Source organism: Microcaecilia unicolor, chromosome 3 (genome assembly GCF_901765095.1).
Source record: "Microcaecilia unicolor chromosome 3, aMicUni1.1, whole genome shotgun sequence".
Taxonomy (NCBI): domain Eukaryota; kingdom Metazoa; phylum Chordata; class Amphibia; order Gymnophiona; family Siphonopidae; genus Microcaecilia; species Microcaecilia unicolor.
The window spans coordinates 60,858,780-60,886,731 of NC_044033.1; the positions used below are offsets into that span (position 1 = coordinate 60,858,780).

General features: G+C 44.5%; 1 protein-coding gene across 1 annotated transcript; it reads left to right on the forward strand.

Annotated features, from left to right (window-relative positions):
* Positions 1 to 146: 146 nt before the first annotated feature.
* Positions 147 to 27,952, forward strand: TLR5 (toll like receptor 5). The gene is made up of 2 exons (XM_030195974.1): positions 147 to 684; positions 25,225 to 27,952. The coding sequence occupies exons 1-2, from the start codon at positions 665 to 667 to the stop codon at positions 27,797 to 27,799; spliced, it is 2,595 nt and encodes an 864-aa protein (XP_030051834.1). The 5' UTR covers positions 147 to 664; the 3' UTR covers positions 27,800 to 27,952.

A 27,952-nucleotide genomic window follows, 5' to 3' on the forward strand; every position in this document is an offset into this window, starting at 1 on the left:
CCATCCCATTCCACTGCCTAAGTCCCACTCACTGGTTCAGTGCTGCCCCAAGTTCGAGGGGGGGGGGGGGGGTTGCACACTGCATTTTAAAGTTTTGCAATAGCAGCTGCGCGCCTGCGCTTTACTTTCTCCTCACTGTGACCGAGCATAAGGAGGGAAATTCGGGCAGCTGGAGGTCAGAGCTCGCAACAGAGAAATCCCTCCACAGTTCAGTAACACTGGAGGTGGGAAGCGGGAGGGACAAGTCACACAGCTAAGACACTAATACGCCGAGAGGAAAGGGAGAGCAGTCCTACTGCTCGCACGACTCTACCAGAAGGAAAGGGGGAGGAGCTGTGCTCACAGCAGGGAAATGCGCGCTGTTGATTGCGAAGGCAGGTCAGAGTTCTATACCAGGTGCTGAGCAGAGACCCGAAAGTTAAGAAGAATTCGTTGCAGGTTCCTCGCTCGCGCTCACCTCTGGCGGAATCCCCACGCGCAGCAGCTGGAGGAAAGAAAAAAAAAAGACCCACCGAACTTTTAAAGGTTTTGCGATCGAATCCGGGAGGATCCCGCTGTATCGGCTTTTACCTTTTGCCGCTGGAGAGACGTGTCTCGTGCACACTGGGCCGGGAAAAACTCCGCTGAGGGGGGATGTTGTATTCTTCTGTCGCTGCTGGACAAAATGAATAAATCAGTGAAAGGGTAGGTTTCAGGCTCTGCTGAGGGTAAATTGGGGGCTATGATGAGGCCACCAGCAAGAGCTCTTGAAAATGCTTATTGTGGAGCTATGGTTTTGAAGATATCAACTGCACTCGTGTTGTGCTTGGTAATTTCAGGGTATGTAACGCCTACAGCGCCCGGTCCTGAAGCAGCAGTGTTTTCTGTCCATTCACTTACACCAACTGCAGTGTACTTGCTCCTTCGTTGTGGCCACTAGGGGAGGGGTAATTTGTCTTAGGCTTGTCACCCCAATCGTTTTGGAATGTTGTAATGGTGCCAGTGCTTGTAAAAATTAAAATCTAGGGACAGATCGCACGCGCTTTATTGCTGGAATAAATACATTTCCGACTCGCCCTCAAGACCAGAGTTTCACTCCCTTTAGCGAGTCACTGCAGAAAAACCTGGAAAGCGAGTCTACAGAAAGGTAAAACTGTAGCGAGACAGGGGGAAGAACTAGACAGTGGTGGTGTTCATAAAAGCCAACTTTTCAAAATTATTGGGAGTGCTAAACCCGACAGACATGACCCCTTCTTGGACTTGGTCAAGAATGTTGTTAAATATCAGGGGTGCTCAAGCACCCACAGAGCTGGCTGCTATGGTATTATTTTTAAAAGCACGTCCGAAAAGTGTAAAAGGAAAGAAAAATCCAATCTTGGTATTTTGTTTACACACTTAGCTGGCATAGGAAAAGAATTTGCCCAACAGGGTGGGGATAGCTCTTCTGAAGACAAAGTAATTCTGAAGTGACGAGTTGCTTCCAGTGGAGGAAATCCTTAAAATTTCCTGTTCTTAAGTTGACGGCTATTCTTATTAACTATGTAGAGGCTGTGCTCTTCAGTACTTACTTCTGGGGATGTGCACAAAGGAAAGGATTTTCCAAGCGACTGCCCGCTCTTATTTTAATTTTCAGCAAGCAAGAGACAGGTATGAGTTTGAGGTGCGCTCTTCATGCTCTCCCTTCCATCAGAGGTCCAGTATTTTATTTATTTATTTATTTATTTATTTATTATCCATTCAATCTAAGTACCTAAAGTTGCTACATGTGAATTCTCTAATGGTGGTTGTGCACACAGCTGCCATTCTAGAATGCTAGCATAAGTCCTCACTTTAGGCTCAGAGCACTTACACTAGCGCAGTGGCTAGCATAAATGTTTGTGCTTAATTGTAGGTAGGCATGTAAATGCTAGTATTCTATAACCCATGTACATGATTGCCTGACATGCTTCTGACCCACCCATGCCCCCCCTCCTTAGAGTTGCGTGCTCTGGAATTTGAGTGGGTAACTTATAGAATACTGACTAAGGACCGATACCAGGGGTGTAACCAGACCTCACGGTGGGAGGGGGCCAGAGCCCGAGGTTGGGGGCACATTTTGAGTGCCACCCCGCTGCCCCCACCACCACCTTGTCTCCTTGCCGCATCCCCTTATAAACAAATACCTTTGATGGCGGGGTCCCCAACCCCCACCAGCCGAAGTCTTCTTCTGCGCCGGTCTCCGGCACAGCCGCGTTCGCTGCCCTGCTCTTCTTTCTTCCTGCTCAGCGTGCACAGGAGGAGCAAGAAGAAAGAATAGCAGGGCAGCGGCTGGGGGTTGGGGACCCCCGCCATCCAAACCAGGGGCCCAGATGAAATTTGTGGGGGTCCAGGCCCCCATGGCCCCCCCAAAGCTATGCCCCTGGCCGATACACACACCAATTATAGGCAGTCATTGTTTGATAAGGTCAGTTAGCTAATAAATCATTAAGGGATCCTTTTACTAAACTGTGCTAAGAAATGAAAGTAGGACGTACTTATGTAGGCCTGTCCTGCATGCTAAGTCCATTTCTAGCATTAGCATGCAGCTATTTTTAAAAAATGACTGGGTGCACTTACCGACTCCTATTTGGGTGGCATTAACAGCTCCCACGTTACGGACGCACTAACCAATTAGCATGATGGTAATGTACAAGTGCCAACTGATTAGTGCATTCATGCTAATTCCCTGCCTCTAACATGCCCCCCCCCCCCCCCGAAAAAAAAATACCATATACTTAGTGTGCGTAGATGCCAAAACTAATGTTAAACACTTTAGCACATCCTGTGGTAGGGTTTTTTTTTTTTTGCTGCTTTAGGTACGGCATAATGGTGTGGGGTGTGATGTGGTATCCTGGGAGTGGCAGGTTTGAGTTCCACTGGGCCTTCTTGTGAGGCAGAGCACATAAGATCCCTCTCAATTGGGTAGCCCTCTGGTAGAGCACTTAACATTAAGGAGGAGCTGCTCTGAATGTGTCCACTGAGGGCTGTTTGGACAGAACTCCATTGGTAAGTTATTTGCTAGGAAATTGCTTTTAAACATGGGGAAATGGAGAGTTAGAATAAAATACCGTATTTTTTGGACTATAAGACGCACTTTTTTCCCCCAAAATTTGGGAGGAAAATGGGGGGTGCATCTTATAGTCCGAAGGTAGCGAGTTTTGGATCGCCGTCCCCTACTTACGCGATGCCATGTTCCCTGGTGGTCTAGTGACGTCGGGGCAGGAAAGAGCCCCCTCTTTCCTGCCCATCGCGCTGCTCTCCGTGCTCCTGACTGCTTCCTGACGGTCTCTGCGATATTCAAAATGGCCGCCGAGATTCTCGCCGAGACCGTCAGGAAGCAGTCAGGAGCACGGAGAGCAGCGCGATGGGCAGGAAAGAGGGGGCTCTTTCCTGCCCCGACGTCACTAGACCACCAGGGAACATGGCATCGCGTAAGTAGGGGACGGCGATCCAAAACTCGGAGAAGACGCACCGGAGCACCTAGGTTTTAGAGGAGGGAAAAAGGAAAAAATTTTTTCCCTATTTCCCTCCTCTAAAACCTAGGTGCGTCTTATGGTCCGGTGCGTCTTATAGTCCGAAAAATACGGTAGGTAATCTCAGTGTCTTTATTTTTAAGTTACTCTGCTTATTTAGCAAAAGCAGTTTAAGGAATAGGGGTGTGTGTTTGTTGTTGTTGGGGGTTTTTTTTTATTTAAGCATTTAAAGTCTCTATTACAGTTCCATATACCAGCAGTTAAGGGACTATTCTAGAGTTTACCATAGCATCTGTGTTGGTCAGAGCTTATAGTCACAGAAAACCTCAGTTTGGAGTTTAATTCCCTCCCTCTCTGTCCTGATCTCTGATTTATAGGGCCTTTAACCAATTAGAAGGCTAGAAAGTTAATTAGGACATCTCAATTGGGCAGTAATTAGCTTTTAGAACTTGTTTACTTAGGTCTATAGAGGGGGACCAAACCCTAAATATTAGCATAGCCTAGAATATAAGTAACAATTGTAGTGGACATCGGTCTACAAATTCCATCTCCATTAGCAATTAAATTATCTCTCTATATAAAACGCACCTCCAACGTTCTATGAAGCCTCTTTTAGCCAAAAGTGAAGGGGGTGAGATCCCATTGTGTCTGCCCCGCCCACGCGTCAAACGTGATGACGTCGAGGGCGGAGCAATGACACTCAACCTATCGCATCGCTCGGCAGCGAAGCGTCAGGGAAGGAGGCGGCGCTCTCGGCTTCTAGCCTTCCCTTCGCTGTGTTCCGCCTTCTTCTGACGTCAGGGATGACGTCAAAAGAAGGCGGAACACAGCGAAGGGAAACCTAGACGTCGGGAGCGCCGCCTCCTTCCCTGACGCTTCGCTGCCGGAACCGCCATGGAGGTACATTTTAAAAGAAGAAAAAAAAAAAAAAACCCCGATGCATGGATGCGAAGGGGGGGCATGGATGCGAAGGGGGGGGGCATGGATGCGAAGGGGGGGAGGAGAAGAGGGCGGGCCAGGCTGGGACATGGGAGAGAGAGGAGCATGGATGCGAGGAGGGGTCATGGAAGGGAGAGAGGGGACTTGCTGGAAAAGGATGAATGGAGGGGGCAGGGGACAGAGGAGCATGGATTGCAGGGCAGGCCTCAGGCAGAGAGGGGAAATGCTGGATAGGGATGAATGGAGGGGGCAGGTGACACAGTAACATGGATGGCCATGGATTGGGACGGCAGGGCTCAGGGAAAGGGGAATTGCTGGATAGGGATGAATGGAGGGGACAGATGGGCATGGATGGATATGGATTGCAGGGCAGGCCTCAGGCAGAGAGGGGAAATGCTGGATAGGGATGAATGGAGGGGGCAGGTGACAGAGTAACATGGATGGCCATGGATTGGGACGGCAGGGCTCAGGGAAAGGGGAATTGCTGGATAGGGATGAATGAAGGGGACAGATGGGCATGGATGGATATGGATTGCAGGACAGGCCTCAGGCAGAGAGGGGAAATGCTGGAAAGGGATGAATGGAGGGGGCAGGGGACAGAGGAGCATGGGTTGCAGGGCAGGCCTCAGGCACAGAGGGGAATGCTGGATAGGGATGAATGGAGGGGGCAGGTGACAGAGTAACATGGATGGCCATGGATTGGGACGGCAGGGCTCAGGGAAAGGGGAATTGCTGGATACGGATGAATGGAGGGGACAAATGGCCATGGATGGATATGGATTGCAGGGCGGGCCTCAGGCACAGAGGGGAAATGCTGGAAAGGGATGAATAGAGGGGGCAGGGGACAGAGTAACATGGATGGCCATGGATTGGGAGGGCAGGGCTCAGGGAAAGGGGAATTGCTGGATAGGGATGAATGAAGGGGACAGATGGGCATGGATGGATATGGATTGCAGGACAGCCCTCAGGCAGAGAGGGGAAATGCTGGAAAGGGATGAATGGAGGGGGCAGGGGACAGAGGAGCATGGATTGCAGGGCAGGCCTCAGGCAGAGAGGGGAAATGCTGGATAGGGATGAATGGAGGGGGCAGGTGACAGAGTAACATGGATGGCCATGGATTGGGACGGCAGAGCTCAGGGAAAGGGGAATTGCTGGATAGGGATGAATGGAGGGGAACAGATGGGCATGGATGGATATGGATTGCAGGGCAGGCCTCAGGCAAAGAGGGGAAATGCTGGAAAGGGATGAATGGAGGGGGCAGGGGACAGAGGAGCATGGATGGCCACACACACACACTCTCTATCACACTGTGTCTCACATACACACTTGCACACACTCTCATTCTCACACTCACACCCAGACTCACTTTCACTCTGACTCTCAAACAGTCACTCTCACATACACTCTCCCAAACATACATACTCCGAAGAAAACCTTGCTAGCGCCCGTTTCATTTGTGTCAGAAACGGGCCTATTTTACTAGTCAATAATAAGATGCAGACAGCAGTCCAGCATCGAGATGGAAGCTATCCCGTTTTTTGCATTGTTACATATTTGATTAGCTCCCAGTTGGTGAGAGGTCATGTGTGTACTCAGTGCAAAGAGCTTCTAGCACTCACAGAATGGGTCTGATCCCTGGAGGCTAGAGTGGCAGACTTGGAGGAGCTGAGGCAGAAAGGTATATAGAGGAAGCCTACAGGGACATAGAGAAGTCCCACCTCCAGTCTGGAAACCTCTGTGCTGCCATGGAGGAGAAAGGCCACCTGAAAGGAGAGCATCATCCGGGAAACTGTCTTTCTTCTATGTTTGTGCAGCGCTGCGTACGCCTTGTAGCGCTATAGAAATGCTAAATAGTAGTAGTAGTAAGGCAGGAAGTTGTCCTTTATCCAGTACTTGCCCCCAAGGGGATGCAATGTCCTCTCACATGGAGGGTGTGTCTACAGGAGCTTCTGCCCATGAGGGAAGGGTTAGGACAGCTATATTAGTTGGAGATTCAGTCACTAGGCACGTAGATAGTTGGATGCCTAAAGATTCGCTCTGAGAAGTTGGTGTTTGTTTAAACTCCAGACACCATTTTTTGCCTTCCCGTCATCCTCTACAATTTATATTTTGCTCACACCTTTTTCAGTAGTAGCTCAAGGTGAGTTACATTCAGGTACTCTGGATATTTCTCTGTCCCAGGAGGGTTAGTAGTTAATATTTCTCTATGGAGAAGGGATCTGGGCCGGGACCACTGCTATTTTAACATATTTTTTTTTGCCAGAGAATGTGTAAAAGCTCTGTTAGCAACCTTGGAGTCATCTCCTTCTCTGCTCATATTCAGCAGATTGCCAAAACCTGTTGTTTCTTTCTTTCTCTATAATATTAACAAAATTCGCCCTTTCCTCTCCGAGGATGCTACCAAAACCCTTACCCACACCCTTATCACCTCTCGCCTATACTGCAATTTGCTTCTCGCTGGTCTCCCACTCAGCCATCTATCTCCTCTTCAATCTGTCCAAAACTCTGCTGCGCGTCTTATATTCTGCCAGAGTCGCTATATTCACGTTAGCCCTCTCCTCAAGTCGCTTCACTGGCTCCCTATCTGCTTCCGCATACGGTTCAAACTTCTCCTTTTGACCTACAAGTGCATCCACTCTGCAGCTCCTCAGTACCTTTCCGCTCTCATCTCTCCCTACACTCCTCCCCGTGAACTCCGTTCGCTGGGTAAATGTCTCCTGTCGTCCCCCTTCTCCCCCACTGCTAACTCCCGGCTCCATTCCTTCTATCTCGCTGCTCCCTATGCCTGGAATAGACTCCCTGAGCCAGTACGTCAGGCTCAGTCTCTGGCTGTCTTCAAGTCTAGGCTTAAAGCCCACCTCTTTGCTACTGCTTTCGACTCCTAACCATGACTCTCTTACTCAACACCCTCACTTATCACCCCTACCACTGCAATTTCCCCACTCCTAGCTGTCTGTTCGTCTGTCCAATTTAGATTGTAAGCTCTGTTGAGCAGGGACTGTCTTTTTCATGTTAATTTGTACAGCGCTGCGTAAGTCTAGTAGCGCTATAGAAATGTTTAATAGTAGTAGTAGTAGGGTAGCAGGATTTAAAAAAAGGTTTGGACAATTTTCTGAAAGAAAAGTCCATAAATCATTATTAAGGTGTATTTGGGAAAAATCCAATACTGATTCCGGAGATTAACAGCATAAAAATATTTTTTTAACTCTTTTGGGATCCTGCCAGGTACTTTTGCCTTAGGTTGGCTACTGTTGAAAATAAGATACTGGGCTTGATTGATCTTATGTAACATGCAGTGTTCCAGCAGTAAAATACATCCACTAAATTGTGTTGATAATCTAAGGAAAAATACACAGTTAAGTTCAAACACCTCCCCAGCTTCTGCTCTGGGAAAGCTTCTTTCAAATTCAGATAAACGTCTCTGTGTGGGTACTACATGAATGCGCCAACTTATAGGGTAAACAATTTTGTAAAAACCTGTTTAGGCATCTAAAACATTTGTTTTGCCCATGGAATTGACTTTGAAAATTTCTCTTATGATTACATTGTTGCCATGCTATAAGTACTTTCCAAAACAGAAAGGTATAGTTAGATCAGTGCTTCTCAACCCTGTTTTCAGGGTACACCCATCCTGTAAGGTTTTCAAGATATCCACAATGAATATGCATGAGAGATTTGCATGCACTGCTTCTTTGATATGCACATCTATCTCATGCATATTCTTTGTGGATATCTTGAAAATTTGACTGGTTGTGCCCTGAAGACTGGGTGTAAGGCAAGTGTTTTTGGTGTGAAAACTACACCCACAGACATTTTGGCCTGTAATTGGAATTTTGGATTTGTGTGTGTTAGAAATATCCAGTTTCTAAAAAATACACTACTACTACAAATCATTTCACTATTAATTAATGGATAGACCTCACAACAATTTATGATTGGAAATTCATTGAAATTATCTCTTGCATGCTTCTATGAAGGAACTGATACCAGAGCCCAAAATGCATTTGGTGCTGTGCCCTTTAAAAACAGTATGGCAGCTTGTGGATGTGGCCACCTACTGAGAGTGTAGGCTGAGTCTTCAACAACCAGTCGCCGTCTGCCCAAAGGTGTAAGCAGAGTGCACCATAGCCAGTCGCCACCTACCCGAAGGTGTAGGCCGAATCCTCTCCACAATCTGTCCGCAGTCAATAATCCAACCAGGAAAGGGTTAGTACGTGGGAATCCTTAGCCAAAAGGTCCATCCATGCCACAAGACCTCAACTCCCGAAAAAGGGAGAGATCAGTCTCTGAATTCTTAGGCTTCCAGAGCTGCAGAGTCCTGGTTATTGACCCTTTTTTCAGTTAAGGTGAGTTCCTGGCCTTCAATCAGGGACCTAGTGGTCCTTAGAGTCCTGGGATAAACCCATATATCATTCCCCCCCCCCCTTTTGGGGCCAACTGCCTGGCTTCACAAGATATGTGGGTGGGGCAAAATATTGTGCCACCCCCATCTTGGGCTCAGGACCCCCCAAAATCTGGCTATGCACCTGGTTTATGCATGCATTAAACTCAACTAAGGCTTGTAAAGTGAAGGTCTATGTGAATAATTTGAGACCTGCAGACCTACGAGGTATATGAAACTTTGAGTTCTTTGGTATGTCTTGAAGTGCACCACAAGCGGAAAATATTATTTTTATCTGCTTCTAAAGCAAGCGTCACAAGCAGTGTGGTACGTTGCAGCTATTATTTTCTAATGAGCTTTCCAAAAGCCCAGTGAGATTCAAATCCGATTGCACTCTATCATTAGGTCCGCTTGGGACTCTCAACAAATTCTGGGCTCTTACTTTAGGAGGAATGCTCTTAGCTGATATTTTTTTGTAAGTATTTCTTATGCATATCCACCACTGAATATTAATGGGGACTTGGGAAAATTGAGAAATCTCAAGTTGTTCTGCCTGATACGATTATCCAAATACTCTAACTTTCGCGCTATAATATTCCTATCTTTAACAGTCACTGTAGAAAAGCTCTGAAGCTCTTTAATTCCTTCTAACATAACTCTAGTATTCTGATGCCCCAGATCCAAAGAAAGAGACCAAACTTCTCCCTCAATAGATGTACCTCATTTCCAAAAGAATTAGAAACCAGGTGGAGAGATGAATGCAGACTTTGAATTGCATCCCACAGGGACTCCATGGTCACAACTACCAGTCTCTTCAATTCATCAGGACCCTGAGTAGCCAACCTTTCCCCTAGGGACAGAAGCTTCAATCCAGGCTGTCCAACAGCTGTTGCCATCGGAAAGGGGGAAGAAGTTGCAGCAGGGTTCCTTCTTACAACCGGAGATTCAGGCACAACAACCAGGTCCTTATTCTGCTGTGTAGTTCCCACAGCACGACTCCTTCTGGGTTGAGGTGGGGCTATAATCAAGGGAGGGCTAATCAAAGCTCCTTCCATGCTGTAGTCTGATCCGTCTTCAGCAGGCCCAACCAAAGTGACTGCAGTCTCCTCCCAAGGCTAGATTCCAAACCACTCCGATGTTGTTTGATTTTGGTGCAGGGCCGCCTCCATCGCTAGAAGGAACACCCCTGCGTTTGGCCTTCCTCTTGCCCATGCTGGAACACAGGCGAGTTGCCACGAAATTCAAGCAAACGGTGGGGATACAGGAGCTCACTGCCATACGTCTGACTCCAATGCATTTTGGCCATCTCAGTCCTTATGATTTTAAACTAATATTTGTTCTTTTTGTGTGTTCATTGAGTCCTTTTTATGCCCTTAATGCGGCTGTGATAAGGGCAAAATATGGCCATGTCAGACTTTTGTTTTTGTGGTGAATAAATCTTGGTGACAAACATTCTATATTTGATCTTCGTTATCGCTACAATGGAGGTAGAACATGCTAATTATTTCATGCATATTTATTATGGGTATGCTGAAAACCTGGCTGGGTGTGTACCGAGGACTGGGTTGAGAATCCCTGATATAGGGTAATTTGTGGTGAAATGATTCACTTCAGAATTAGTGTGTTAGATAGATATAGATATATAGATAGATATATATATCCTCTGCTGACATAGAAAGAATGTTGGCAGTTCCCACGCTGCTTGTTTGTCGGAAAGTCTCTAGTTAATAATTAAACTGTTTCTCTCAGTATTAGCTGTGGGTCTTGAGTTTCATAGCCCAATGAAACATAGGTGCAAGCCTTCATGCTGCTGAGGTGGGGGGAGGAAAGAAAAGAAAACTCAGCATGCATGTAGCACTGTTGCCTTGATTTTCTACGTACAGAAAAGTTCAGATTGCAAAAAGAGTGGAATAAGGGGCCCTTCTGCTGCAGCACTCACCCAAATGAGACTACCACCAGGCCAGCATGCCTTCCTGGTGGTAATTTCAGATTTGGCGTGCGCCCATAACACATAGATAAATTATTTATTTTCTCCTACGCGTGCCAGTTTCGGCGGTAATTGGCAATTGGCGTGCGCTGACCGGTCACTGTGTGTAGAGTGTGAGCCTTTACCGCTAGATCAGTGGGTGGCATTAAGGGCTCAGGCCGGTTTTGGGCGCACTCTGCTTTCATTTTTACCGCAGGCCCTTTTCCCATCCCATTAAAAAAAAGCCATTTTTTGTGAATGTGGTAAAAACTGGCCCGGCGCACGCCCAATAAATGCTCCCACACTACCGCAGGCCGCTTTTTACCATGGCCTAGTAAAAGGGCCCCTAAGTCAAGCCACAGTGTCCAGAAAGACCAGAGTTTATTCTTCAAAGAGATGTGCTGTGCTGACACACCAACCCAATACAGGCCGTGTTTTGACATACAGAGCCTTCATCAGGGGCTCTTAATAAAAACAAAATATAAATATAAACATATTTATAAATATAAATCACAAAAACTAAGACTAAGCAATGGAGCAACCAGTCATACATTAAAAAGCTCCTATTTTACAATTAAACATGGATTGCTTATTCCAAACTAAAATACTATATATATATATATATATATATATATATATATATATATATATATATATATATATATATATAGTAATACAGTACAAAAGCTACAAAATGGATCTCTGAGGACCAGTATGAGGTAAACAAAATTAAATGGCACAGATGTTATTTAAATGTACCTTAAGACCATCAAAGTAATTATAAAAGGAGATCACACTCAAACTTCTGTACAGGATACTATAAAATTCAAAATAATTGAACATTAAAAACTGGTCAAAACTACCATGGGAGATTTACATACACATAAAGATGTAATAAAAATAAATAATCTAAAAATATGCAAAAATGAAGGTTATTGTATAACCAGATTTTGCATTAAACATCTCTGTATCCTTTTTGGCTCAACCTCAGCAGAATAGATGCTGTTGTATTTATATTTTAGTGCAGCAAAAGGAGGAGTAGGATGATCTGGCTCTCTTGCCAGGTGCCCTTGGTCTGGATTGGCCGCTGTTGTGGACAGGATGCTGGGCTCGATGGACCCTTGGTCTTTTCCCAGTGTGGCATTATGTACTTATGTACTCAATAACCCAGGGAAACATATGTAGTTACAAAGTCTTTATTAATGAGCATCAAATGACTTCGACACAGCAGCCATGTTTCAGCGCCTATTCGCCTGTTTAAAAGAAAACAAATTTTCTTGTACGATAAAGTAATGGGATGTCACAATCCAAATCGGTCAAAATGGATACTTCCAAAGCCTGCAGCGGCAAAGTGAGCGAAGAGTTCAAACAAAAGAGGTATTTGTTTATTTATTTGTCTATCTGCCCTGATGAGCTGAGCAAAACGTGCTGATCACCGTTGGCAGGACCTCTTCAGTAGTCATCTGATCAAGAAAAGTTTTCAGTTACCTTATTGCTGACTAAGAATTTTGAGAACTTAGTAAACAGGGCACTATTGTTTTGGACTGTTAGGAGGGTATTTTTCAGCCGATGAGGTAATTGCCCTTTCTAGTTTTGAGATCGAGGGGTCCTTTTACTAAGACATACTGAAAAATGGCTTGCGGTAGTGTAGGCGCAGGTTTTGGGCACGCGCCAATCCAATTTTTAGTGTGCCTGTTAAAAAAAGCCTCTTTTTTTGCCAAAATGGATGTGCGACAAAATCAAAATTGCCACCACCAGCCATTGACCTAGCGGTAAAGACTCACACGGTAACCGGGCAGTAATGACCTACGTATGCCAAATGCCACTTGGCACGCATCCGTTACACGCGCCCGAAAATAAAAAAATATTTTTCAGACGTGCGTATTGGACGCTCGCCAAAAATGAAATTACCGCAAGAGCCACGCGGTAGTCGGGTGGTAACTCCATTTTGGCTGTGTAGACGCTTACACGGCTTAGTAAAAGGGCCCCTATGTATGGCAGATAGGGCTCTGAGGCTTCTTCCCTCTTATTTTAAGAACTCAGAAATTTTAGAAAATGTAAAATAGAAGAAAAAATAATTTTAAAAATCTTTTTTTTTTTTTTTTTGGGGAGGGGGGTGGGTTGTGGAACCTTATAAGTGATTGCTCCACAAAGTCTGTCTGGCTATTAATTTTTTTTAATGGACCTTACCTCTTGGAACTTGTCTAAACTTGTTTTGATTCCTGCTATGTTACTTGCCTTGATCACGTCCTCCAGCAACAGATTCCACAGCTTGCATGAAGGGAATCCTCTCCATCCTGGAACTGGGTAACTTGCAGTTCCAGTATTTGACCGCTTCACAAAAAGACTGAGCATCTTGTTCCTTGGGCAGATATTTGATAATAGTTCACTAGCCACTTTGACTGCAATGCCTAAACCTTTGCACAAATCGTCTGTAATTTCTGCCTTTTTAAGGATTTGACAAAAATGGTACCTTAATTATACATCCTAAATACTAATTCATTGGTTATCTTTGTTGTAAAAAAATTCTTACATGTTTTCATTTTGGCATTGGCACATAATCTATAGTAAATGTTTCTATGTATATTTGACTTTCACGTATGTCACGTAATATATAGCAAATCCATTTAAACAAGAAATAGATTGAAGACCGAGTTACCTCCAGGTCTTCTTCTAATGTGGTTATGTACTCCCCACCCCTTCTTGCATATGCTCACCTACTTCAAGGGTGGTCCAACTGTGGTCCAACTCACACCTCCCCCCCCCCCCCCTCCTCAGCAGCAGACAATAATGTATAAATGATTATATGGTAAGCCTTTTTTTTTTTTTTACTGTTTTAAGTTAGAATTTCACAACCCTACTTTAAAGCAGCCACAGAACCTGAATTCCAGCTAATTTACCAATATATCCTTAGGGGTCCTTTTACAAAGGCGTGCTGAAAAATGGGCTGTGGTAGTGTAGGGGCGTGTTATGGACGTGGGCAGATCCATTTTTCATCGCACCTATAAAAAAAAAAGGCCTTTTTTAAATTTTTGCCGAAAATGGACGTGCACGTCCATTTTGGGTCTGAGACCTTACCGCCAGCCATTAACTTACCGGTAAGGTCTCTCGCGTTAACCATGCAGTAATTGCCTACGCGCATCAAGTCAGAGTTACCGACCGATTTTTTTGGAATGCGCCAGAAAATAGAATATATTTTCTGGCACGCATAGCGGACGCACGTAACAAAATGAAATTACCACACAGGCCACGCGGTAGCCAGGCAGTAACTCCAAATTGATGCACGTTGGGAACGCGTGGGCGCCTTCATGGCTTAGTAAAAGGGCCACTTAGTCTTAAGCCTACCAACTTCCCTAATGTGAAGGAGTGATAAGACTGCAAATTAATAAAACAGCAACACAGCAAAACCAAAGCTCGTAATGGACACTAGCCGAGTGGTTAGTGCAGTGGACTTTGATCCTGGGGAACTGGGTTCGATTCCCACTGCAGCTCCTTGTGACTGTGGGCAAGTCACTTAACCCTCCATTGCCCCAGGTACAAAATAAGTACCTGTATATATGTAAATCGCTTTGAATGTAGTTGCAAAAACCTCAGAAAGGCAGTATATCAAGTCCCATTTCCCTATTTGAGATTCTACATGGAATGTTGCTACTATTGGAGATTCTGTTGCTACTATTTGAGATTCTAGATGGAATGTTGCTATTCTACCTGCAACATTACTACTACTACTTAACATTTCTAGAGCGCTACTAGGGTTACGCAGCGCTGTACAAATTAACAAAGAAGGATGGTCCCTGCTCAAAGGAGCTTACAATCTAAAGGATGAAATGTCAAGTTGGGGCAGTCTAGATTTCCTGAGTAGAGGTGTAGTGGTTAGGTGCTGAAGGCGACATTGAAGAGGTCCTTCCTAGAAAAATCAATACCCTGAACATTGGGCAGAAAAATATTAATACATCATCTATTGGAAAGCAAACCAAACTGAATTAGTTACAGATCAGTCCTACACAGACGCTTGATGCTAACAGAATACCTGGCCTTTTTCACACATGCACTTAGCGAGCTGAAATTTCAAAAAAATTCCAAAAAAATAACTAGTCACCATGAGCAGTTACCATACGATGTAATTCTAATTTATATTGTGGAGAAGACTTCAATAGTCTATGCTTGGCAGCAGATCAAAAAATGTTTTTCTAAATTCCAGCTTCTTCTAGACTCCATTATTATCATTGGTCAAAAAAACTCCATGTTTTTATTCATTACATCAATTTTCATTCCATGAATCATTTGATATTTCCTAATAGTTATAACATTCTAAGGCACTTCATGAGGTATGTATTATGACACTTAGCTTTAAATCTCCGCCCAACAGGGCTCTCCGTTTCACTCTATTCTTGAACTTTCTCAGGGGGCTAAGCAAATTACAGCTTTTCACTGTACCTGAAAGTAATATCAAAATGTTAGTGAAATATTGCTCACAATGAAATCTCCAAAATAAATTGTAATTAAAAAAAAAAACTTTTCAAAATGGCGTCCACTGACTCTAAGATGCCAACACTGAAGGGTCGACCCCGAAGCAGGGTCAGGCTATTTAAATCATTAGTGTGATTGACAGATTTAAACACAATATAAATTAGAATTACAGCTCATGGTGACTAGTTATTTTTTTTTTAATTGTTTTGAAATTTTAGCTTGCTAAGTGTATTTTACATTTGATTTCGCTGAAAAGTTGTCAGGTTATTACTTTTTCACACATGAACAGAGGTGGGCCCTTATGAAGTATAGAATAAGTAACCACAAACTTAAAAATAGAAATATGTAGACAAAAATTTAAACTGGGTTTATCCTATTGCATGCAGGGACTTGTAGTTTTGCTTTTCTTAGAGAATACAATGGGAAAATCAGAACTACAAGTCCCTGCATGCAATAAGGTAAACTTGAGACTGGATCCAACCCTTTCAGGTGAATCTTGATCCAGGAGTCCGTTTACTAAGGTGCGCTGAAAAATGGGCTGCGCTAGTGTAGGCACATATTTTGGGTGCGCGCAGATCCATTTTTTAGCACGCCTGTCAAAAATGCCTTTTTAAAAGTTTTGCTGAAAATGGACGTGGCAAAATAAAAATTGGTTTGCGTCCATTTTGTGTCAGATCTTACTGCCAACCATTGACTTAGTGGTAAGGTCTCTCGCGTTAAGCATGTGGTAATCGCCTATGCACATCAAGTCGGAATTACCGCCTAATTTTCGCCACACGCCAGAAAATAAAATATATTTTCTGGTGTGCGTAGCAGATGCGCATACAAAATGAAATTACCGCATGGGCCACGCAGTAGCCAGGTGGTAACTCCAAATTGACGCCCACTGGGTACGGGCTTAGTAAAAGGGCCCCCCAGTTGGTAACCCTAAGAGGCTGTCACCCCAATTTGGGGATGTCTTCAATCACAGAGGCTCCAGTGTAATCCAAACTGCACAACACTGCCTTATTTGGCAGACTGACACCTAGCAATGCATCCTGACACAGCACTAGGGGTCAGAAACTGCCACTTCAAATGATGCCAGCGCCAGGGGTGAATGGCACTATTCCTGCTTCCCTAGTTCTAGAGATGGGTGAGGGATTCTGGGGGATGAGGGATCTAATTAGGATCAGGTAAGGGGTAGAGGTTGGTCCAGGGGCACACTTGGGCCACCAGGGATCTTGAGTGACCTGAGCTGACTTCACCCTTTATGCTCCTGAGCCGGCATAAAGATTTGGCACTACGAAAAGAGTACATACCCCCATGCTTGATTTTAATGTGCATTTTTATTTCAACAGCCTCTGCAATGTAGATGCAAATTAAGCCAGTTGTAAGACTAAAGCTGCTTTTTTTTAAACCTAGGGCTAGCAATGGAAAATAAAAGCAAGGCGCTGTGCCCCGACGGGGATGCGCAATAGCCCGAGCGGGGCGAGGCAGGCTCGTTCCCGCCCCTCAGAGGCACCCCGCTGGGAAGGGTGGGGAAAGAGAAGGGGGTTTAAAACCCCCAGGCTAAGCCCGGACGTCCTCTTTTGGCGTCCGGGCATCAGCATGCACCCAGCCCCCCCTCCCAGTTTAATGTTGAAATTTACATGTATATATTTGTCGCAGCTTTGGCGGGGTACCCAAGCCTGATGGTGCAAGCTAGGCAGCTGGGATAGCTGCGCTTACGGTTGAGCGCCCTTGCTGTACGGTGGGGAGCTCTGTATACGATTGGTCAGTCTTGCTGTGACGGCGGACTGGGTGTGGCCACTAAGCCGGAAGGTTGATTGGCTTGGGTATACCCAGGTTTATGATGATTGTAATTTAAATAAAGCTGCGGCCAAGTTGTGCCATGTTAAGAAAATGCCATGTGTCTGTTATTCTTCAAGTATCACGAATACCAGTAGGCCCGAGGGGTCTCTGCTGCCTATGTTAACCTGGCAGAACTTATCCACAGTACATGGCCAAAGTTAGAATGCTACAGCTAGAGTTAGCAGGATAAAGGACAAGAAACAGTTTGAAAAGCCTATGCTCACTATTATCAGAGCTGTGCAAAAAGGAAGAGAGAGAGCTTTTTTTTGTTTGTTTTTGTCTTTTGGGGATCTGGGTTAGAAGACAGAGAAGTACACCACAATACAGATTCACAGAACAAATTAATTAAGCAATGGTAGTTAGCCAGGACACAGATCTAAGATGCATCCTGGAAAGGGTGGTTCTGACCTTTGGGACGCATATGAATTGTCAAGGACTTAAACTGAAAGTTTGTTGCTGCAAGGAATGTTAAACCCCTCCTGTGTTATTTTGCATGAATCCTAGTGGCAAAGCCTAGTGAAAGCAGTGAGTGCAGTGCTTAATAGTGAAACTTGCTGTTATGAACCTTTTGGGGCTTTTTTCTTTTGAGCCCTGAGCTAACATGTTCTAAGGACTTGTGTTGTGCTTTGAGGTGCACACGTGAGTGCTGATAAACTGCACCTGATGCTTGGGAAGATAAAACCTCACAGAGATGGGGCTTGATGATTTCCTAAGAATTGTGTAACTCTGATTATTGAATGTGATCTTTTTTTGCTGAATAAAAGCCTTCCTGTTTTGGAACTTGGTTGCTTTGGTATTTGCCAGAGCTGGAGAGTTGAAAATCCTGGACTCAGTGCATCAATCTTGCAGGATCGATTTTGAAAAAAAAAAAAAAAAGTTTAAGGGAAAAACGCACAAAAACAAGTCATTGGGATGTATTGGGGGGGGGGGGGGGGGGGACAGCATTCTTAGTAGACTGGACACACAGACCTCCCAGCAGAGCAGTGGGGCACCACAGTAGACTTCACATAAAAGGTCCCAGGTGTACATCTTATTATTACCCTCCATCTAAAACCCACCAATAACGTACTGTGCCCAGCTATTCGCCACTACAATAGCCCTTATGCCTGTAGGTATATTAAGTTTTTTTAGGGCTAACACTTTCCACCACAAGTGTAATAGAATGGTTTATGGGCCTGGGTCCCTTTCTCTACAGTTCACTTGCTGCTCTAATAGGACTGGCCATAACATCTAAAGCTGAAAGCTGTCATAGAGGCTGGTATGTACTGTTTCTCTCACATCTTTTTTTTTTTGGGGGGGGGGGGGGGGGGGGTCATACCTTAATTCCTCCAGTGTTCATCTGGTCACTTAGGGCACCTTATTGTGACTTGGACATGGTTGAAACAGGTGTAGACAAAGAGGAGCATAATCGAACGGCGCCGGCCAAATAAATGGCCGGCCATCTATTTTGGCGGCGCCGCAAAGACCTGTCCGGAACCGTATTATCGAAAAAGATGGCCGGCCATCTTTTGTTTCGATAATACGGTTGGGGCCGGCCAAATGCCACAGATCGCCGGGTTTGAGATGGCCGATTTTGTTTTTCAGCGATAATGGAAACTGGAACCGGCCATCTCAAACCCGGCCAAATCCAAGGCATTTGGCCGTGGGAGGGACCAGCATTCGTAGTGCACTGGTACTTCTGGATATTTAGATCTTGCTGATTAGTTATGTTATGACTTACTTGTTCTGGAGTGCTGTATTTTGTGATACTGCTTTGAGAAATGTTCAATAAAGACTTCATACAAATTTAAAAAGTCCCTGCCCTGAATTTTCCCTTGATGGATGCACTTCCCTTAATGGCCGTCTTTCTCCCCGAATGGGGAAAATCAAAACTGTTTTTGCTCGCAGCTTTTTTTTTTAGTAGTAACAGTGAGATTTGAACCGGCCACCTCTGCATTACAAGACCAGTGATGTAACCACTTGGCCACAGCTCCACTTAGTTGGATGTCCCTCCCTTTTGATTATGCCCCTCCAGGTCTCTCTCAGCCACTCACAGACAGCTAAACGTGCTGTGATTGGCTGAGAGAGACCTGAAGGGGTATAATCAAAAGGGAGGAACATCCAACTAAGTGGAACTGTGGCCAAGTGGTTACAGGGACTTTTTTTAATTTGTATGAAGTCTTTATTGAACATTTCTCAAAGCAGTATCACAAAATACAGCACTCCAGAACAAGTAAGTCATAACATAACTGATCAGCAAGATCCTTTTTTTTTTTTTTTTACGAGCTGGCCGACTAGCTTCCCCGCCTAGGGAAGGAAATTCGCATGTAAATGAGCAGCTCATTGCATGCGATTTCCTTCATGCATGCCTTTCCCTTACCGATTCGCTAAGGGATCGGTAAGGGAAGGACTGTTCCGTGCAGTTTAGTGCACTTGGCTTTAAATCTGCTCCAGGGACCTGCATACTGCTGTCATGGAGCTGGCTGGCATAGAGGCTGGCAAAAAAATGTTTTAAAGTTGTTGTTTTTTTTTTGGGTGGGAGGAGGTTGGTGACCACTGGGGGAGTATGGGGAGGTCAACCCCGATTCCTTCCGGTGGTCATCTGGTCAGTTTGGGCACCTTTTTGAGACTTGGTCGTGAAAATAAATAGACCAAGTAAAACCGGCCAAATGCTCGTCATGGCCGTTTTTCTTTTTTCCATTATCAGCTGAAGCCAGCCATCTCATAAGCACGCCCATGTCCCGCCTTCACTACCCTGCCGACATGCCCCCTTGAAGTTTGGCCGCCTCCGTGACGGAATGCCGGTGAGTGTGTCCAAAAATCGGCTTTCGATTATACCGATTTGGCTGGTTTTAGGAGTTGGCCGGCCATCTTCCGATTTGTGTCGGAAGATCGCCAGTGATCTCTTTCGAAAATAAGCCTGAAAGACAGCTAACTTTTAGCCCTGGATGTTGTTTTTTTTTTTTTGTAGAAAAACTCTAACTACTATAGGAGAATACAAACTCTTTAGAAAATATACCAGCCAAACAAGAGGAGTTTGATTAATATATATAAAGTTAGTTTGGAGGTGTCCCTTTAAATTGGTGGAAAAAATTCTTTCACCCCATATATAATATATGTCTAACAAATGGAACCTCAAACCTCCTAACAAGGAACAATACCAAAGTATTACCAATCCCTTGTATAAACAGGAGTAGGTTAATATCACAGGTTCCTATTTAAGGAAGAAAAAGAGAAAAAACCCCAACGCAAAAACTCATGCTACATGAGAAAACCGTATGGGATAAAAAACTCTCTTTCCCTCTTAAAAAATATATATAAATTATAAATTAAATGGACACCAAAAAACCAAACTACCCCAGCCAGAAAAAAGACTACCTAAAGAAGCCCTCCTGGGAGGAGAAAAACCTGAAGTTCAATTAAAGATGACATAAAGCCTCAGATAAATATTTGAAAAAAACCTTCTCTATCCTACCAAAATATATAGCAAACCAGGTTTACTTAACTTAATCCAGGCATAACAGCTTCAGGAAAATTTCGATCAAAAATCCCCCCCAAAGGGCTCCGGAGCCTTACAGAACTTCTGCAACGGCGGAAAAAACGCCGACCCTTCAACAAGAGCGCCTTGTTTCGCCAACCTCGTGGCTGCTTCAGGAAGGGCGCTTCACATCCATCTGGAAAAATAATGCCAAATTTACACTGAAAACTAGAGCTCAGTCGTATGGATCCCAAAGATGGTGCAGGCCTGGTGCAGGTAGTCTTTTTTCTGGCTGGGGTCAGTTTGGGGTAGTTTGGTTTTTTGGTGTCCGTTTAATTTATAATTTATGTATATTTTTTAAGAGGGAAAGAGAGTTTTTTTATCCCATATGGTTTTCTCATGTAGCATGAGTTTTTGCGTTGGGGTTTTTTCTCTTTTTCTTCCTTAAATAGGAACCTGTGATATTAACCTACTCCTGTTTATACAAGGGATTGGTAATACTTTGGTATTGTTCCTTGTTAGGAGGTTTGAGGTTCCATTTGTTAGACATATATTATATAAAGGGTTTTTTTTGTTGTTCCATTATGGCAGAAAAATGTCCCAAGTTTTGGGAATGCCCAAATCCTGTCCCCAACATATGTCCCCCTTGTGATTTGTATACACTGAAAGAGAAAACATTTCAAATCTAAGTTTCAAAAATTGCGATTTGGGCATTTTTCTCTGAAGAAAACATCCCAATGGCCATCTTATGCTGTTTTTGAGATGTTTTTCTCTTTTGAAAATGAGTCCATAGCTAATAATTACTACTACTACTACTACTATTTAGCATTTCTATAGCGCTACAAGGCATACGCAGCGCTGCACAAACATAGAAGAAAGACAGTCCCTGCTCAAAGAGCTTACAATCTAATAGACAAAAAATAATAGCATAAACCTGCCTTAGTGCACCAAAGTTTAGCTGTGATCATTTACACCAGGTGTACAATAATTGGGCATGCCTTTGTGACCATGCCACAAACTCAACTCATAGAAGGTCTGTAAGTTGCGCATGTTGCTTGGTGCCATGCCCATGGCCTGCTCATACTCTGCCCCCATGTCCACCCCTTGCACTTTTGTGCCATAGTACTTATGCACCATGTTTATAGAATAGTGCAGTGCTTCTCAACCCAGTCCTTGAGGCACACCTAGTCCCATAAGGTTTTCAAAATATCCACAATGACTTTGCATGAGATAAGATTTGCACGCACTGCCTCCTTGGTATGTAAATTTATCTCATGCATAGTCATCGTGGATATCCTGAAAACCTGATTGGACTAAGTGTGCCTCAACTACTGGGTTGAGAAGCACTGGAATAGTGCATGTTCAGTGGCGTAGCAAGGGCGGGGCAGTGGGGGCGGTCCGCCCCGGGTGTCATCGGGTGCGGGGGTGCTCCGCTCCCACTGCTCCGCCTTTAAATTTTTTTTCCACGCGCCGGAGAGTGGCAGGCAGCGTGCCTCGCGTCTGCCCTGCTAGTAAAGAAGATCTCGCTGACGTCCTCGCCCTTCCCACACTGAGTCCCGCCCGCCCTTGCGGTAATAGGAAGTTGCCTCAGAGAGGGGTGGGACTCAATGTGGGAAGGGTGATGACGTCAGCGAGATCTTCTTTACTAGCAGGGCAGACGCTGCCTGTCACTTTCCAGCGCTTCAAAAAATTTTTTTTTAAAGCAGGACAGGGTAGGAGAACGGAGGTCGGGTCGGGGGGTCAGAGGGGATTGGGGAGGGGTGGGGGCGCTCAGAGGGGTGCTTAAAGGGGATTAGGGAGGTGGGAGAGCATCAAGGAGGGGAGAAGGGGATTGGGGAGGGGTGGGGGACCTCAGAGGGGTGCTTAAATGGGATTAGGGAGGGTGGGGGAGCGCAGAGAGGGGAGAAAGGGATTGGGGAAGGGTGGGGGAGCTCAGAGGGGTGCTTAAAGGGGATTAGGGAGGGTGGGAGAGCATCAAGGAGGGGAGGGGGAGAGAAGGGGATTGGGGAGGGGTGGGGGCGCTCAGAGGGGTGTTTAAAGGGGATTAGGGAGGGTGGGAGAGCATCAAGGAGGGGAGAAGGGGATTGGGGAGGGGGTGGGGGACCTCAGAGGGGTGCTTAAAGGGGATTAGGGAGGGTGGGAGAACTCAGAGGGGGAGAAGGGGATTGGGGAAGGGTGGGGGCGCTCAGAGGGGTGCTTAAAGGGGATTAGGGAGGGTGGGAGAGCATCGAGGAGGGGAGAAGGGGATTAGGGAGGGTGGGGGAGCTCAGATGGGTGCTCAGAGGGGAGAAGGGGATTGGGGGGGAGGGGAGTGCTCAGATGGGAGAAGGGGTCTGAAGCTGGAACTGGGGTCTGACAAGGGGGCAGGAGGGAAAATGGGTCCATGCCTGGGGCAGGTGGGAGAATGGGTCTGGGGCTGAAAGGGGGGATGCAAGGCATGTGGTGGATGAAGGGGACTGGAACTGGGGGCTGAAAAGAGGGGGCAGAGAGAGAGGAGACAGATCCTGGATGGAAGGGGGCACGTGAGGGAGGGCAGACCCTGGACGGATGGAGAGGGAGGGCAGACGGATTGAAGGGGTAGAGAGAAAGGGCAGATGGTGGGTGGAAGGGGAGAGAGAAAGAGGGCAGTCTGGGGAAAATGGTGGATGGAAGGGGCAGAGATAGAGGGCAGATGTTGATGGAAGGGGGAGAGAGAGATGGCAGACTGGGGCAGATGGTGCATGGAAGGGGCAGTAGTGGATGGAAGGGAGAGAGGGCAGACAATGGATGGAAGGGGCAGAGAGAGAGGGCAGACACTGGATGGCAGAGAGAGAGCGAAGACAGATGCTGGATAGTAGAAAGACAGTGAAAAGATGAGGAAAGCAGAAACCAGAGACAACGAACTGTAAATATATATTTTTATTTTTTTTGCTTTAGGATAAAGTAGTATTGTAGCTGTGTTAATAAATGTTTATAATAGAACATGTAAATAAGGTAATCTTTTTATTGGACTAATTTTAATACATTTTACTTTCGGAGAACAAAACCGTAGTGTTTAAGATGCTTTCCTTTTCCTTGTGTGACTCGTACAAATTACTGCTTATGGTATGGTAGAATTGCTCTATAGGTCCTGAGTGTTTTGTATTCTTGGTATGCCTAGTACTGGATTTCGGGGGGGGGGGGGGGGGTGTTAAAAAATGACCGGCCCCGGGTGTCAACTACCCTAGCTACGCCACTGTGCAGGTTGGTACATAATGTGGCATAAATCTGTGCACATGTGCATGTAAGAGGGATTGTAAGCTCTCTGAGCAGGGACTGTCTTTGTGTAAGGTGTACAGCACTGTGTATGCCTTGTAGCGCTATATGAATGATTAGTATTAGTAAGAGGTGTAACTGCACACGTTCATTTATATAATAGCCTTCTGAGTGCTTAAGGCAGTAAGATAGGAGGTTGCTGACCAAGGCCGGTCTTAGCAAGTGCGGGGCCCTGTGCAGACCAATTTGGTGGGGCCCCATCCTAGCCCTGCCCTAGCTCCACCCCATTGATAAGATTATTCCATTTTTAGAAATTTTTTTTTATTTATGAAATTTCAAATAAAGACAAATGAAGCTAAACTTGTACAAAAAAAAACTGATTGAAATAATAAGCACAATGCTATCATGAAACCTCCCCTCCCCAGAAGTGGAGTGGCCGAGCCGCGGGATCATCATGAATGATGCGGACGGTCATCCGAGGTCAGAGCGGAGGCGGAGCGGAGGCAGAGCGGGGCCCCCTTAGGCGCGGGGCCCTATGCGGCCGCCTTGGTCGCCTCTGCCTAAGACCGGCCCTGTTGCTGACCTGACTTCAGCTCTGTGCCTTGTACTCGACAAAATCCCTGAGCTGTGCAAATAGCAAATAACCAGATATGTGGAGAAAGAGCTTGAAGAGCTGCCATGTTAGCCAGCGGCAGGAAGACTTCTAATGACTCTCTCCTATTGCATTTTGGGACCTGTAACACTGATTTGAATGGGTAAAATTGGCAAGTGGAAAAAGAATAATTGCTTTGGGATCTAGGTTCAGTGCTAGGGGTGGCCCAAACGTCTTCCTCCTATTACTGGATAACTTGGCAGTTCTGGGCTTGTGTATTTTTCATCATTCTGGCACAGGGTGATGAGGGGTACAATCGGCTCCATCTTGTGGAGAGTTTTCTCCCATCTATAACTTTAGCACACTTCCAAATGTTGCAGAATTAAGAGCCTCATGGTCAAACTGAAAGCATAATTTGCTGTTGGTCTATTTCTCTATTAATTCTTTCATAGGTTCTCTACTGTATTAGCCATTAAAAATGTTTTAATCTAGTATTAATACTAGGGGTGTGACAGGCAATTTTTTTTCATTTTGTGTTTGATTTCATTGTTTTCATGTATTTAGAAATTTTAAAAGGAATGAAAAACAAAATCTGGGCAACACTGCTTCTCCTCTCCATACCCCTCCCCACTGTGAAAACATACAAAAGAAATGCTTCCAGGCCCTCTCCTCATTGCTTGACAAAACACACTGAGCCTATCTTACCCTGACCATAGTGTAAAAATGGGGCGGGAGCAATCCCCAGTTGTGCCATTTCCCAAATGATTCTGATTGACCCGAGGCTGGTACCATGCGGAGTCTCTGCTGTACACGTTCATGGAAATGATCATTTTAATTGAAAATAGATCCCTAATCAATATTTTTTCTTTCTTTTCTGTATTTCAGGAGCACAGTATTACATTATGTCACATTTCTCCTAGGGGGGTGGCTGATAATCGCCACTGCAAAACGCTGCAGAACGGAAAACAGAACTGCACAGTTTTGTTTCTGTAACCTCACACAAATCCCTTCTGTGCCTGGTGACATACTTGAATTCTTTTTAAATTTCAACCTCATCATGGAAGTGAATGCCACATCGTTTCCCCGACTGGAGACACTGGTCAAGCTGGAACTTGGTTCACAGTACACTAAGTACTTAATCATACGGAATGATGCTTTTGTGAACTTGCCAAATATTATTACTTTAGACCTGGCTAGCAATGAAATGTTGATTCTGGATCCCCATGCCTTTGCCGGTTTGTCGAATTTAAGAAACCTCTTGCTGTATTACAACAGTCTCAACGAGTCAGTACTAGAAGAAGACTATTTTCAACATTTTTTGTTGTTGGAGTTTGTAGACCTGTCATATAATCACATAAGACGCCTTAGACCTCACTCATTATTTTCTAGTCTTCACTTCTTGAGCATTCTAATCCTGAAGATTAACAGAATTGCCACCATCTGTGAAGGCGACCTTCGTAGTTTCCAAGGGAAAAACATTATAATTCTTGATCTCTCAGTTAACTGGTTCTATAAAAACGATAGTCACTACTGTGGGAATCCTTTTAGAGGCATCGTCTTTGACACCCTGATCCTCCAAGGTAATGGATTTAACAGTGATAAAATGCAGGACTTTTGCAATTCTGTGAAGGGGACCAGCTTTGTGCAGCTGAAATTTGGTTCACATATCATGGGTCCAGGCTTTGGGTATAATAATACCAGAGACCCAGTCAAAGAAACATTTGCAGGCCTTGCAGAGAGTTCTCTAAAAATTCTAGATTTGTCTGTAGGCGGTATTTTTTCTCTTAATCCACATTTATTTACAAATCTTTCAGATTTGGTGATACTGCTGCTCAGTAGTAATAAGATAAATCAAATACAGAAAGAAGCATTTGCTGGTCTCCAGAACCTTACACACCTCAACCTGTCACATAACATTTTGGGTGAAATTTATGATTATACGTTTGAAGGACTTTCCAATGTCAAAATGATTGACCTGCAACAAAATCATATTGGGTCTATTCAGAACCAAGCCTTTAGTGGCCTAGAAAAATTAGAAAATTTGTATCTCCAAGACAATGCCATTAAAACTGTTTATTTTTTCCAGAGTCTGCCATTCACGTTCCTTATTAATGTAAGTGAAAATAAACTGGAAGACTTAAAAGACCCAATAAATGCTACTTTTCTTGATTTTAGAGCAAATAGATTGAAAGATTTAGGCAACCTCCATCAAATTCTGCAAGTTCAATCAGTCCAGTATGTTATCTTGAAACAAAACCGTTTGTCTACATGCACAGCTATGGGAAACATTTCAGAAGACAACCAACTGTTATACCTTGACCTTGCAGAGAATCTGCTACAGATTATTTGGGAATCTAACCTTTGTTGGGATATATTTAGCAAGCTCTCCAAACTTCAGACTCTCAATCTAGATCAAAACCACCTTAAGTTTCTTCCACAGCATGCCTTTCATGGCCTAACATCATTACAAAAACTGAACCTATCCTCAAATCTGCTGAGCTATCTTTTCCCTGGAGTTTTTCCTGGCAACCTCACAATACTTGACTTGTCGAAAAACCAGCTGCTGTCCCCTAGCCCTGAGATTTTTACCTCTTTGATTCAACTGGACATAACACACAACATGTTCATCTGTAGTTGTGAGCTGAGCAGCCTAATATTATGGTTAAACCAAACCAATGTGACCTTGCTTGGCTCACAAAATGACACATACTGTGTATTTCCAGATGCCTTCTTTAGGGTGCCACTCTATCAAATTACAGTTGATGGTTGTGATGAAGATACCATCCTGAAGCCTCTAAGATTTTCCCTTTTTATTCTTAACACAGTGGCACTTGCCCTTTTTATAACTTTAGTTGTGATTTATACACGTTTTCGAGGGTTCTGTTTTATCTTGTACAAGAGGGTCATAAGCATTATAATTGATGACCAGAAGCTAGATGTGGATGCCAGTGCATGTAAATACGATGCTTATGTATGCTACAGTGGTACTGACTTTGAATGGGTTCAGAATGCATTATTAAAGAAGCTGGACTCTCAGTATTGCAGTAAGAACAGATTTAATTTGTGCTTTGAAGAAAGAGACTTTATTCCAGGAGAGGACCATATCAATAATGTTTGTGATGCAATTAGAAACAGTAAGAAGACTGTCTGTATTGTGACAAAGCAATTCCTTAAGGACGGATGGTGCATAGAAGCCTTTAACTTTGCACAAAGTAGGTACTTTACTGAGCTCAAAAATGTCCTCATTATGGTGGTGGTAGGGCCACTTTCACAATATCAGCTAATGAGGTACAGTCCCATAAGAACATTTGTGCAAAGGCGACAGTACCTTAGATGGCCAGAAGACCTCCAAGATGTTAACTGGTTTCTTAATAGACTTTCTCACAAAATAGTGAAAGAGGAAAAAGTACGAAGAAAAGATGATTCTCTGCAATTACAAACCATAGCTACTGTGTCATGAATTGAGGAGGATTGCTCCAGCTTTGTATTATTGGTATAGGATATTATCTTGGGTTCTATATAAAAGGACTAAAGTTGTATTCTACAGTTAAGCCAATTAGCACTGATAATTTCCACTTAAGCAATTATTGACACTAATTGGCATCAATTAGAA